The 13871-nt window shown below is 45.0% G+C and overlaps 1 protein-coding gene across 3 annotated transcripts in view; it reads right to left on the bottom strand.

Moving 5' to 3' along the window:
- Tbc1d8 (TBC1 domain family member 8) overlaps positions 1-13871 on the bottom strand; it is a 111046-nt gene that overhangs the window by 2327 nt on the left and 94848 nt on the right. For all 3 annotated transcript variants that reach the window (XM_077792150.1, XM_077792151.1, XM_077792149.1), the window contains 9 exons: positions 13197-13314; positions 12060-12345; positions 11219-11348; positions 10983-11081; positions 10382-10450; positions 6380-6620; positions 5840-5905; positions 1525-1614; positions 1042-1139 (listed from right to left, as the gene is read on the bottom strand). In XM_077792150.1, the coding sequence (XP_077648276.1) occupies positions 1042-1139; positions 1525-1614; positions 5840-5905; positions 6380-6620; positions 10382-10450; positions 10983-11081; positions 11219-11348; positions 12060-12345; positions 13197-13314 (1197 nt within the window). The remainder of the gene's footprint in view (positions 1-1041; positions 1140-1524; positions 1615-5839; positions 5906-6379; positions 6621-10381; positions 10451-10982; positions 11082-11218; positions 11349-12059; positions 12346-13196; positions 13315-13871) is intronic.

The following is a 13871-nucleotide window of genomic DNA, read 5'->3' on the forward strand; positions in this document are numbered from 1 at the left end:
AACATGTCATGCTAAATTCCATTGTTTCCCCCCTTAAGTGCTAGGGATCAAAACCAGTGCTTCCTGCACATTAGCACAACTTCTAGAAGAGACCAGTACACGGTACCGGAAGTCCTAAGATAAAGGAACATTCTTAACTAACTTAAACTGCGATTCTCAAATATTGAGAGACTCTTTTCAAATCAAAACTACTACCATATAATACATGTAAGCGAGAACCCCTTTTCTGGAAAAAGCTCAAAAGTTTTGGAGACTGGGTGCTATGTATGATACAGGCAATGATTTTTTTTTTGGGGGGGGGGGTGGGATACCGGGAATTGAATTCGGGGGCACCTGACCACTGAGCCACATCACCAGCCCTACTTTATAGTTTTATTTGGAGACAGGATCTCACTGAGTTGCTTGGTGCCTCACTTTGCTGAGGCTGGCTTTGAACTCATGATCCTCCTGAGCCACTAGGATTACAGTGTGTGCCACTGCGCCCAGCAGGCAGTGATTTTTAACAATGCACTTGTGCATGTGGCAGAACTAGAAATCCCAGGGCTTGCTACATGGGCACTCCACCAACTCAATTACAACCTCAGCCCACTTTTTGAAATTAATTTATTTTTAAAGGCTGATGTGTCTACAGTGGCTCCAAATGCTTTTACTACCTTAAGGAATAAATCTGTTATCACAACCTGAACAAATAAATTTCATATAGACATTAAAAAAGCATGAAGTGGGCTGGGGTTGCAGCTCAGTAGAGCACTTGCTTTGCACGTATGAGGCACTGGGTTTGATCCTCAGCACCACATTAAAAAGATAAATTTTGTGTCCATCAACAATTTTTAAAAATATTTTTTAAAAAAGCATGAAGTATGTAGCAGCTTCATTTTGAAGAGTTTGGAACATCTGATGATCACAATTTAAACCTCTTAATAATATTCAGCTCCACAAAATAATCCTGAATTTTGGAAGAAAAGGGGTCCAAGTTTAAATACTAATCTTGACAAAAATCTCTTTACAAAACAGTTCATATTCTTCACAGAAAATTCATACCTGGCTCATTTTGGGCAACTCTTTCTCAGTTTTATCTTTTTCTTTGGCTAAATCCTTAATCATCTGTTTCAGCTGCTTCTGATAATCAACTGTATCACCTTGTGACAAAGGGAAACATTAGTAAATAAATAAATTCAATGACAGCAAGCACGGGGATGGGCATGGGAAAGGAAGGGGGATTCCACTAAGCAAATCCGTAAAATAACTAAAAAGCAAGAATTTCCGTCAGAAGGAGATTTTTACAGTGACTACAGATTCCCATCTGTGTTCCCCGGGAGAATCTGCCACCAGAGGGCCCCAGGAAATGGCAAGGGAGAGGAAGGAACCCAGTGGGCACCACATGCACCTCGAAGGCCTCTGGATGAAAGAGTGGTCTCCCTGGTGAGAATCACCAGGGAGGGCAGAAACCAGCGGCTTGGGGGGGGGGGGTGGTGGTGGCAAGGAATACTGTGTCTGGGGACAGATAGTGAAAGAGGTACATGCCATTGGACTTCCCAAACACCAGGGGTCTTGACGTGGATAACAGAGGATTCTTTAGTGGTGACTGGCTGTCTCGGTCATTTTCAGTGAGTGCTTAAAAAAAAAAAAAAAAAAAAGATTAAAATTTAACACATTTCCTAGCAAAAAACAAGTAATTTAGGCAACAAGTAACTTCAGGCTAAGCCAGCAGCTCCCAAACCTGTGGGCTGCGGACTCTGCAGGGTCCAGAAACCCAAAGGCCCATGGAGCAGTGTCTGGACACACAGTGAGTAATATGTCCCATGTCCCAAATCTATATACAGATAACATGCAAATTCAGAATTCACATGTCACATACAAATTCAGAGAGACTTCTGATGTTGACCTGGAAGAAAGTAAGTAAAATCCCATTCGTAAAACTAAAACCTACACACATACAAGAAACTAGAAATATACTTAATCTCAGAATGGCAGAATAATTAGCAATTATGTTAAACTTTTCATGACAATCATTTCTCTATACATACTACTATATTTAGATGGTTTAAGAATTGAAAAAGCCTTACTAGACTCAAAGTAGCACCTTACGTTGTTGGAGCATACTTAAAAAATTATATCAGAACCTTCACACATTGCTAGTGGAGATGTAAAATGGTTCAGCCTTGGAAAATGGTCTAGTAGCTCCTCAAAAAGTTAAATATATACCTAAGAGAATTGAAAACATGTTCCTCAAAAAATATGTATATTAACATTTAGCTGCTGTGCTCTTAATAGCCAAAACCACCCAAATGTCCATCAGGGGGATTGTGAATTGTTGATGAATAAATCAATCGTGGCACAGCCACGCAGTGGAATATTACTTGGCCACAAAAAGGAATGAAGTATTGATACAAACTACAGCTTGGATCAATCTTGAAAACATTATGCTAAGTTAAAGAAACCAGACAAAATGGCACATATTATATTAATTCCATCTGTATGAAATGTCCAGAAGGCAAATCTATAGAAATAGCGGGTCATCTAAGGTTGGGGTAAATAGATTGGGCAAAATAGCTAAATGGTTGGAGGTTTCTGTTTAGGCTGAAGTCAGGTTCAGAAATTGATTATGGTAAGCTTTGCACTACTTGATAAATGAAAAACCATGGAACTGTACACTTCAAACAGATAACCTGAATAATATGTGAAATATAGCTCAATAAAGATGTTTCAAAGAAGCAATTATCAGGATATGGACAAGGAAAGATCCTTATTTTTAAAAGGTTGGGACTTAGTAGGGAGCCATTCATTGAGAACAAATCAAAGGCAAAATTCAGTTGTGATTCAAGAAATGTCCACAAGGTGTCACCACAGCTTTGGTAAGCTGCGGATCTCCTATTAGGTAGATTTCTGGGCTGGGAGTTGGGGAGGGGTGTTCTTTTCCACAGTAAATGTTCTTGGATATACATGAGTCCTCACAAGGAAATCTTTCTCCACATATAGCTGAACACAGAGATGAGCAGCTGGAATTTTAGTAGTCAACATTGAAACAAAAATTTTTGGTGGTGCTGGGATGGAACCCAGGGTTCCCACATGTCAGGCAAATGGTCCATGTAGATGGAGTTACACTCCCAGCAAGAACACCACTTGGTATGGACCAAGACCAGCATGTAAGCCCTGTGGAGCACTGCTCTCAAATAAAATAACGCATCCCTTGCGTCTTGGCATTCCCTGAAGGAACTAGTCAAGTGAGGTGTCCCTGCAGCCCCGCACTGCGCAGAGACCTGACAGCCTCTGAATCTCTCTGTGTATTCATTCACCCTTCCAGTGGATCGTTCTCAGATATCCATTTTGTTTCTTTCTAGTGAAAATAATGTTCTTCTAGAAGTTTCCTCTAGAATTCAACCTAGTGAAACTAACTGAGCAAAAAATGCCCAATACCTGTAGAGGTATCAATCTGCAAAGAAAACTCATGATTTCAGTCTTCTGGAATACTCTTTGTCTCTTTTACCACCTGACATGGTTTCAAAGCATCTAATATTCTTTTCTAGTTTTTATGCACAAGTGTGATCCCGATGGAGTCCAGAAATTTTAATGAGCTCTTCTGGAACTGCGGAGGCCTTGGGTTCCTCACTGCCTCCTGAGCTGCGTATCAACCATGCTCACCAAGACTGCCATCTCCCCTGGCAGAGGACCAACTCTCTGCACCAGGTGGGTGTCTGTGGCCAGTGTTGGTGCACTCTGCTTGGTCCCACTGCCTCTTGGACAGGCAAATAGGATGAGTTGGAGGCCGAAAGGAAATCACTGGACATTCAAATTTAAAGTTGAGTTAATCCTCATTATACTTCCTAATTAGTGACTTCAAACTTTCTGATGTGTGTGATTGTCCCACCTTTAACTAAAGAGCTATTCATTATGATTGGAAGTAAATGGTTAAAATTAAAAGAGAAGTACCTAATGGTAGTGTGAATTCATGATCTCAGGAAACTGAGGTTTTAGGTTGTTTGCATTCTTAAGATTTTTTAACTACATCAAAAATTCACAAGTTCAAAGACAGCCTCAGCCAGTGAAAGCCAGGCACTAAGCAACTCAGTGAGACCCTGTTTCTAAATACAAAAAATTACAAAACAGGGCTGGAGATGTGGCTCAGTGGTCCAGTGCCCCTGAGTTTAATCCCCAGGACAAAAATAAATCAAATATTAAACATACATAAATAACGTATCAAATCTTCAGTTTTGTTTTAACGATTTTGTTTCAGTCACACCGTATCTCATAATCATGTTTTAAAAAGTTTGAGAATTGATTTTTCTAAAAATGTGAAGGTCTATAGCTGCTTTTTAAAAAAATTTTAAGGTGTAGATGGACACAACACAATGCTTTTATTTTTATGTGGTGCTAAGGCTCAAACCCAGGTCCCACCCATGCTAGGGGAGCACTCCACCACTGAGCCACAATCCCAGCCCCTACAGCTGCTTTTAATAATTAAAATGTCTTAGGAATTGACTCTATTTAGAAATAATTCACAATGAAGTCAGATCAAGAATCAAAAGCCTCAAATTCAAAAGCCAGTAAGTTTAAAAGTATGTCAAGATGGAAATTCTAGCTGTAATACCTATGCAACTTTTTATAAATTATTCTAAAATGAAATGTTTATTATTTAAATACCAAGATAAAATCATTGAATAAAATAAAATCAGTCATGTCCTATTGAGGAGTAAGATCCTGATAATGATTATAGAAAGACAATGATAAAGTAATAAAGGAAATATATATCTTCTATGTTAGTGGAAAAATATTTGGTGGAAATTAGAAAATAAAGACAAAACTCAACTGGCAGGCGGCTGGGAATGGGAAAGACAGTGGAATGAATGGGACATCACTTTTCTGTGTTCCTATATGAATGCACAACCAGCGAAACTCCATATCAAGTCCAACCACAATAGCAGGAAGTTATACTCCATGGATGCATGATGTCAAAGTACCCTCTACTGTCATGTATATCTAAAAACAACAAATTAATTTAAAAACTCAATTGGCATAAAAAGTGGAGAACTTGGCTGATGCTACGCAGTCTGTACTTAGGGAAGGAAGAGTCCCGGGAAGGGGCAGGAGGAGCTCTGTGGCCAGGAGAGCTGGCTGGAGAAAACGTGCCTCAGGCACCAAACACTAAGGCAGCAATGGCCGAATTCAGAAGCCCACAAACAATGTCCATGTGCATTTTCAATTTCTATGTGTGCTCTAAGAGTTGTAGAAGCCACGAGCATCTTGTGATCCTGGAAACGTCCCAAGCTCCCCCGGATCCTGGATGGGAAGTTCTGTCGCCAGCACCGTCCTGTACCAGAACCACAGTGCTGGGGACAGGTGCCCTCCAGTTGGTCCGTACTAGTGACCATTAGTTTTAAAGATACAAGGGACACATTAAGGTTTCCTTGTTCTTGTTCCTGTCCACGTCAAGTCTTGACCTCAAAGGCTTCAAAATGACTCCCTTTGTTCCTGCCTACCAGTGCATGATAGGCAAGTCTTACATGCTAGAAATCTCAAACGGTACCTAAAAGCAGGAGCCTAAAGTAGCCACCCACTGAGGTAACCAGGATCCTGCTCCCACATTCCAGTCAGTGATTCTCAGACCCCGAGTCAGCCATCTGGGCAGCCCAGTGACCAGTTGGAACAAGCCCTCCAGGTGATTTGGACCCACGCTCAGGCCACAGTTCAGTATTTACAATCTATGATCTGAAACACCAAATTAAAACATTTGTCACCCCAAGTCTACATGAAAATTTTAAAAGAACTTCATTGTCATGTACAAAGCTGATCTTGTGTTGAAACAGGGCTCAGCCTGATTTTCCCACTTGGCCTCGCTTACCTGGAGGAATATGAAGCCTATATAACAGTTTGATTTTCTCATTCATTTCTCCATTATACATAATATCTGTAAAAATGAAGGAGAGGAGATTGGGTATAAATGGTTAAGTCTTCTTGTCATGACACAAACTTACTACAGAGGGAGAAAGGTCAATACGTGTGGCCACCACCCCTACCACCCCAGATGCACACCAGGCTAGAAAGGAGAGCGTGAAGGATGGTGGCTGGTGACCGAGTCTCCAGGCAGCACTTTTTGAAGATTTAATTTAATGAACAAAGGTTAGGATCGAGCCACCCCCATGCCTGGGGTGCCAGGGAGAACAAGTCCCCGGCCTTGTATGTTGAGGGCCCACGCCCCGCCCTCACTAGGGAGCATCAGGGTGGTCCTGGGAGGAGCTCGCAGAGAGAGATGGAAAGACCACAGAATCACAGGAGGCCAGTCACGAACATGTCTCATCATCATGTGAGTCTGCCTGTTCCACAATCCACTCTGCTCACCAGACTGCCCCCGTCCCCTCCGTGAGGACCCAAGGAGTCATACCCAGACAGCTAACGAATGCCTTGAATTCCATGAGCTGGTCCATGTTGTCGTCCAGGAGCCGGAAAGTCCTCTCAGCGAGGATCTCCGTGTGGGCCCCACAGGTCCACGGCGAGACCAGCTGGAACAGGTGTGCAAACTGCCGGGCATCGATGCGGTACTGCTCGGCGTAGGGCCTGCTGGGGTCGTGGCGCAGGACCCCGGGCCTCGGCTGCTCCCAGTAACAGCTCATCATGTGTTCTCTCTTGAAACAGGGAGGGAGAGAGAGCTGAGACGGGCGGCAGCAGCAGAACCCGAGGGAGGCTCACACCCCTGAGCCAGAGCCAGAGCCAGGTCTGGGGGCCCCACCTGCGATCCCGGCTATTTGGGAGGCCGAGACAGGGTGGCAGCAAGTAGAATCACGACTTCCTACTGCTTTCTTTTTCAATACTTCCTGAATTTTGACCCACATGAGTGTATTACCAATTTTGAAATTTTAAAGTAAAAACAAAAAAACAAGAACAAAACAACAAAAGGCAAGGTGAAGTCTTGGGAATAGACTAAAACTAGAGCAACCAGACTGGCCCTGTCACTCACTACGTCACATGCATTTTTTGGACATGTCAATTGGCAAAAGCCTGATAGGGTTCCCAGTACTATGGGGTTCTTGGGGTTCTTTACTATTCAAAGTCCTTCGTCTGTGAAGACAGGAAACAAGGGCAGATGCCCTAGAGTCAGTAACACGGTATGTCGCAATCCTTCTTCCGCGGCCATTACAGAACTGTTAGAAGCACCACAAGCACTTGCAGGTGTTAAAAAAAAGGCTTAATTTCCATTCTTAAAAACCCGAGGTGCACCACGAATTTCCACGTATGTTTGTGCATACTGCCAGCTAGAGACCCACAAAATGTTGCCCAAAGAAAATGGTGGCAATATGTGGGCATATAACTAGTTTATATATATTTAGGAACTTATAACTAGTTTCTCAAAGGAAATGAACAGGTGACTCATGAAGGGATAGACTTAGCCAATGAACGAACAGAATCGTAGAAGATCCATGATATCAAATGCAGGTGGGTGTGGCACGTGGGAGACAAGTCCCCTTGGACGCCTTCAGTGAAAAGTCAAAATTATTTTACCAATATTGACTGAAATTCAGAATGTACATCTCCCATCACCCGAAATACCACCTTCAAGAATCCACCCTACAAAAATAACAGCACTGGACCCAGATAAATGCACAGTACTGTTTATGAAGTAGCAAAAACTGCAAACAACGTAAATGTCCCTCAGAGGAAGACGGCTACTAACTCATGCATGGTTCAGCCCTACAAGGAAACTATGCAATCATTAAAAAAGATTGAGATTTGTAGATAATGATCTAGAAAAAAGTCCACAGTGTATGGTCAACTAAAAAAAAAAAAAATTCTTAGGCCACTATATGTGGCACAATCTTTTGTATGGGGGCGGGGAAGCAGGTATGCGCGTGTCCCCATTGTGTACATGTGTGTCTATAGATAAAGACCAGCAGGGGGCAGGAGTCAGGAAAGATGCTCCCCATGTTCACAGTCACTACTTGTATAAGGCAGGATCACAAGGGCAAGGTAAGGCCCTTCAGTTTCTTGCTTAAAATCTTTCTTCTATTTCTTCATCTTTTTTAAAAATGAAATTAGGTATAATTTGTTTTGTCTTTCCATTAAATTTTGAGGACAAAAGTCTTATGCAGAACAAAGAAGGAAGCAAAACAATAATCAAAGAGATCAAATGCCCTTTGGGGCACAATCATCCAGCAATCGTGGATGACTTTAGGTGATCATTAGTAAGAACATGTCCACGGAACACGTAAGGCACTGTTTCAGGGCCTGGATGTTTCCAGGAGAGCTTGTGACCCAAGGTCTGGATTTACATTGTGCACATCCCACTTGGGAGGACAGGATTAAGGACAGTTTTTCAGTTTGAGAGAAAGTGAGACATCACAAATCTGGACTTCAGAAATTTAAAGGACTGCTTTAGTGATTAAAATAAATTTCATTAAGTGCTAAGCATGTCATTCATCCTTAATGGAAAGAGTCTGAAGAAGTTGGGCAGAGCTGACTATTGCTTGTTGGCATAGAGAACCAACGTGCCTGTTCACTCCAGGCTTAGGGAAGGGCAGTTAAGAAATGGCCTCCTCTTGAGGAACCTGTCACATGTTTATCATTCAGTGTAAGGGTGTTTCCACATGGCCCCTGTTCTTGAGAAAGTGAAATTCTGGTTCAAAAGGGTGCAAGTGAAAACCCAGTAAGAGGACATAATAGCCGACAGAACTTCAACAGGCTTTAAACTATTATAATACACAGACTATTAAAGCCATGGAAATTCAAAGGTCAAGACCATGGGAGAAAGAGCAGTCTCAGAAGGCTGCTGGGTGGGGCATGGGCTCAAAAAAGAGGCGCCCTGGGTTGTACCACTGAAGCAGACACCCGGAGACAATGCTGCTTTACTTTTATTTCCCTTAGGAGTACATTTTGAAAGTTATCTTGGATTTATAGTTTAAGTTTTTGTTTGTGGTTAAGCCCTCCATAAAAGAAAGCTTTTTAGGACTAATTATAAATATGGAAAAAAATTTTAATAAGTATCAATCACATTGTTTATCCTTCATGGGAAAGAAACAGGAAACCATCTAACCAAGTTCTTCCATAATTTTTCCTATGAAAGATGAACAATGTGGTCAGTACAAAGCAATTTATTTTTATCATTAATAAATCTTATTGTTATATAAATTTGGATGTGTGAGATCTCCTGTTTTCTCCTTCTTGAAAATAGTCCCATACAAGTCAGTCTTTTTAAGCAAATAAACCAAAACCACCTTTGTAATTTGTTTCCCTGCTTTTAGGTTTCCAGTATTCCCTGTTGTTCCTCCTTGAAAAGCCAAAGGGGATCAGGAGAGCAAGTAACCTTTGACTTTGTCTTCATGCTACAAAGGAAACTAAAACTTGGGGACCGGTGCTGGCTGTGGGGGACAAGGGCCTGCCAGCTGTCACCATAGGCCCTGCTAGCTGGACTGAGGAGCACCAGAAACCCACCACCCAACAACCCATCCCAGGGGCTGTGGGAAGGCCCCTCCAGGCCCAGGAAGGCCTCAGGCCACCCAGCTCGAGCTCCCTGCAGAGCACTGCTGCTCAGGCTGTGGCCTGCTCTGGCAATCTGAGCTAGGAAGTGACAGGGGCTGGCATCCCCACCAGGAAGAGCTGGGGAAGGGCTCTGCCATGCCAGGCCAGCTTTCCAGAACTGCTTCCTGCCCTGTCTCTGTGGGGAGCGGCAGTGCACCCTGGGCCTGCACTCTTTCAAGGAAGAAAACTCCCAGCAAGGAGTCTGAAGAAACACTTCACAGGGTGATGAGCCTGGCACTCCACCCAAAACCCGAGGACCAGCAATCTGATGTACCCCGTAAACACTGCTGGCATGACAGATCATCGACTTGTTAAATCAGCGAAGACTGGTCACATGGACGAGTACTGATAGTAGCATCAATGGGAAATACCTAACGAGCCGCACACCTGCCACAGAAATACAGAGATGGGCACACTTATTCCCAGGTAGAAGCATGAGTAATTAAAACTTGTGTCAGGTGATGACTTCAGCGAGGGTCATGGTCCCTCTGTTGACTAGGAACCCAGGCTCATTAGCACAGATCAGGGAAGCACAATGCCAGGCCCTCTCAGGACAGCACGGCTGCTTCAGCGCGTGGGCCACACAGCCCAGTGGAGCTGTCCAGGGAACCCTGGCTCCTCCCTCCCGGATGCCAGGCTGTTTTAGGGGAGGGTAATGCTGTCTCAGGAGGGCCCTGGTGTGTGGGCAGAGGCGGCAGGCTGAGAGGTTCTGGATGGAAGCAGGCAGGTGAGCCTGCTCTAGCCTCTGCTGCCACAGGCCCCTGCACTCGGCAGACCCCTGCAGGCCGTGCATGCTCACCTCAGGAAGGCTGGGTGCTGTAGGCTGGGCCAAGCTCAGGGCCCGTAACTCCCTCTTCTTCCCAGATTTCCATACCTTGAATAGGTCATAGAGTTCCTCTAGGTCCTCAGGAAGAATCGACACTTCGGGGATAACAACACGGAGCTTAAGGAAAGCACAAAGAAGCAACGGAGTGAATTCTAGGTCTGTATCCCGGGAAGACTGGAGGGGACACAAAGGACTGGCTTCCTTATGTAGTGGCTCTTTTCCTCCCAGCATCTATTCCCTTCTGACACAAAGATGGCATGACAGCAGTTTTCCAAGTGTTTTGTCCCCAACCTCCTTCCTGTTCACACAGTACCTCCAGACAAGGGTCCCCTGCTACAAAGCCAGCAGGCACCACACGGGAAGACAGCTCTAATGACAGCTCCCCCGGAGGCCACCCGTCTAGACACTTTACACACCTCCAATTCACGGAGGCACTGGATGTTATCCCCACCATACAACAGGGAAACTGAGGCTTCCAGAAGGGAATTTCTCAGTCTGACCCTGGATGTTTCTACACATGTCACTCCTAGTAGGTTTTTAGTTCTGTACAAAAATAAACGAACAACAACAAAAAACCCTAGTATTCTTATGCACTCCCAGGTTGACACCCAAACACCATGAGCGCCAGTGTGAGGTGTCCTCTGCTCACCACGTTCTGCTTAGTGGTGTCCTCGTGTCCTTGGAGGACCCTGATCCTGTGCTTGCAGCGTAGGTGCTCAATCTGCTCCACAGACTGGTCTCCAAATTTCTGGAGGGATACAGGAACCGCTTACTTGGAAGCCCTCTGTGTCCAGACAGGAAACAGGAAGTAGCCCAGGAACCCTCCCTCCACAGCCATCTCTCAGGCATGCTTCCTAGTGGGAAGGGGCAGGGGGGCTCAGGTACCTCATAGGAGTCCCGGATGAGGTCAGCAATGTCAGTCACAGGGTAGGGCTCCCGGTCATCAGAGAAAAAGGCGTGATGGCTGCCAATGGGGGGCCCCGGGCTGTCTTCATTCTTGATATGATCTAGAAACCTGAGCACACCTCCAAGCTAAAGGCTGCCTCTGCCCTTCTCTGAGCACCATTACCCACTGCCTTCCCTCCCAGGGGCATGAGATGATGCCAGCCCACCGCCTGGGAGAAGGGCCAGGCAGCAACTTCCACGGTCATTTCAGAAAGAAGGAAAGACACGCTGAAAGCCAGGCTGGTCCACTTTGGCCCTGTGGGTAGGTTTCTGGGGTCCTGAGACTCTCTAGTGCACTTGGCACAAATTCTGTGCACACGTGTAATTGTAAGCTTCCCATGTTCTGAAAAGAAACCCCTAATACAGTGCCCATCAGCCAGGAGCTGGGCCTGATTTCACTGTCACCAGCATGCACACATAAAGTGTCGGAAACCTTCAGTTGGAAGCCTGAGGCCAGCATTTCATGGTGTCCCCAGCCCTGTTCAAGGCCACTGTAAGTCCAACTAATTTTCTTAGAGAAAAATATTTATAAAGTCCTATCCTCCTGGATTTGCACTTGGTGACAAGGGTAAGGGAAGGTGCCTCCTTTACCCCATGCCAGGGACAGCACCCCACAGTGGACTGGCTCTGAGAGACCACAGGGTGACAGGTACGGGGCAGAGTGGAACAGAAAGCATCCATAGGCTGCACACCTGCTGTTGCTCCTCCTGTGGTCGCCCAGAGTCCCAGCTGCCACCTACCCCACCCCCAGCTGGCCACAGGGGGAGTGGCCAGGGCCCACCTGCTGAGGATCATCAAGGCCTGCCCATCGTCCTTGCTGCTGCACAGCCCCTCCGCGTTGGCTTCCAGAACGGCCAGCCCCAGCTGGAAGATGGCCTTTATCCCATCGTAGAAGAAGCAATCGACGACATTCACCGCGCTCTCCAGAGGCATGATGTTGAGGAACAGAGTCAGGAACCACGACAAGGAGACAGAAGCCAGGGCCGAGAGGTCGTTCATGTGCTCCGCCAGCTCGGGGAGCTGCTCCTTGATGAGCTCCTCAAAGACAGACTGGTCCACCTGAGCCCCTGCAAAGGGAAACCATGGGCTCACACTCTCCAAAATGACCCTGAAACTAAAGTGATTATGAGATGGGCAGGACAACGACAGAAAGAATCTGAGTCCAGAGAAGGACTCACACTAATTTTTGATATTTTAATATTCTCCAGTGCAGTTTACCTTTCAACAGGTAAAAAGATAGTATTTTCCAGAAACAGTGCTTGCTCAACTATATCGATATGAAAAGGGAGGGGGCTAACCCCTACCTCACACCATACGGAAAGATGCATTTGAAATGGGTCATAGACCTATGAAAGTTAATACTATAAAACTGCTAGAAGAAAATATAGGAAGAAATATATTTCTTAGGACATTAAAAATACTAAGTATAAAAACAACCGTAAACTGAACTCCAGCAAAGACAACACAAAAACCCTGCTGTTCATAAAAAACACCACTAATAAAATGAAAATTTAAGTGTCAAACTTGGTGATAACACTTGCAAAATATAAACCTGACAAAAGTCTTGCATCCAGAAAAAGAATTCCTGCAACTTAAGACAACAACCAATTTGCTTTTTTTTTCCACAAAGATTTATCTTTTAGTTGTAGGTGGACACAATACCTTTAATTAATTTTAAGGTGCTGAGGATCAAATCCAGTGCCTCATGAATGCTAGGCTCTATCTCTGAGCCACAACCCCAGCCCACCAATTTGCTTTTTGGTAAGCTAAAGAGCTGAACACTCAAAAGCAATAAATGGTCAAATAGGCACAGAGAAATATCCTAAAAATCATGAATAATAAGAGAAAAGCAAACTAAAACCATCAGAAGGCTGTCCTTCCTCCCCAGACCAGAGGAGCAGGAAGGGAGATGGCTTACCGATCACTCGGTGGTTGAAGTAATCAGGCAGCATCCGCTCACATACAGCCACCAGCAACCAGAAGGCCTCCTCCTCCTTGGCATACAGCAGCAGCACAGAGGTCAGGATGTTCATTGACTGTGGAAGGCCAGAGCACAGGCTGTCACAGAACAGGTCACGGGATGCCGCAAGATTAGAAACCCACCCGCCCAGGGCTGGGGGTGTAGCTCAGTAGCAGAGCACCTGCCTACCATATGTGAGGGCCTGGGTTCCCCCCAAGCACTACAAAACAAAATAAAAACATGAGAGCACCGGGTGCAGTAGCACGTGCCTATGCTTCCAGTTGCTCGGGAGGCTGACTCAGGAGGATCTCGAGTTCAAAGCCAGCCTCAGCAACAGCGAGGCGCTATGCAACTCAGCAAGACCCTGTCTCTATAAAATACAAAATAAAGCTGGGGATGTAGCTCAGTGGGAAAGTGCCCCTGAGTCCAATCCCCACTACAAAAAAACAAAACAAAACAAAACAAACAAACAAACAAACACATGAGCCCAAATGGTCCACAAGAGTAAAGATTTTAGGGGGAGAGACCCAGTGTGCCCCAACCATACTGACACGTGGGGCATGGAATGACCATGGTGTGACATTGTTTCACAACAAACACTCAATTGAGCAACTGGGTGCCATTTGGTCCCTG

The sequence above is a fragment of the Urocitellus parryii genome, chromosome 12, assembly GCF_045843805.1.
Source record: "Urocitellus parryii isolate mUroPar1 chromosome 12, mUroPar1.hap1, whole genome shotgun sequence".
In the NCBI taxonomy this organism is placed as follows: Eukaryota; Metazoa; Chordata; class Mammalia; order Rodentia; family Sciuridae; genus Urocitellus; species Urocitellus parryii.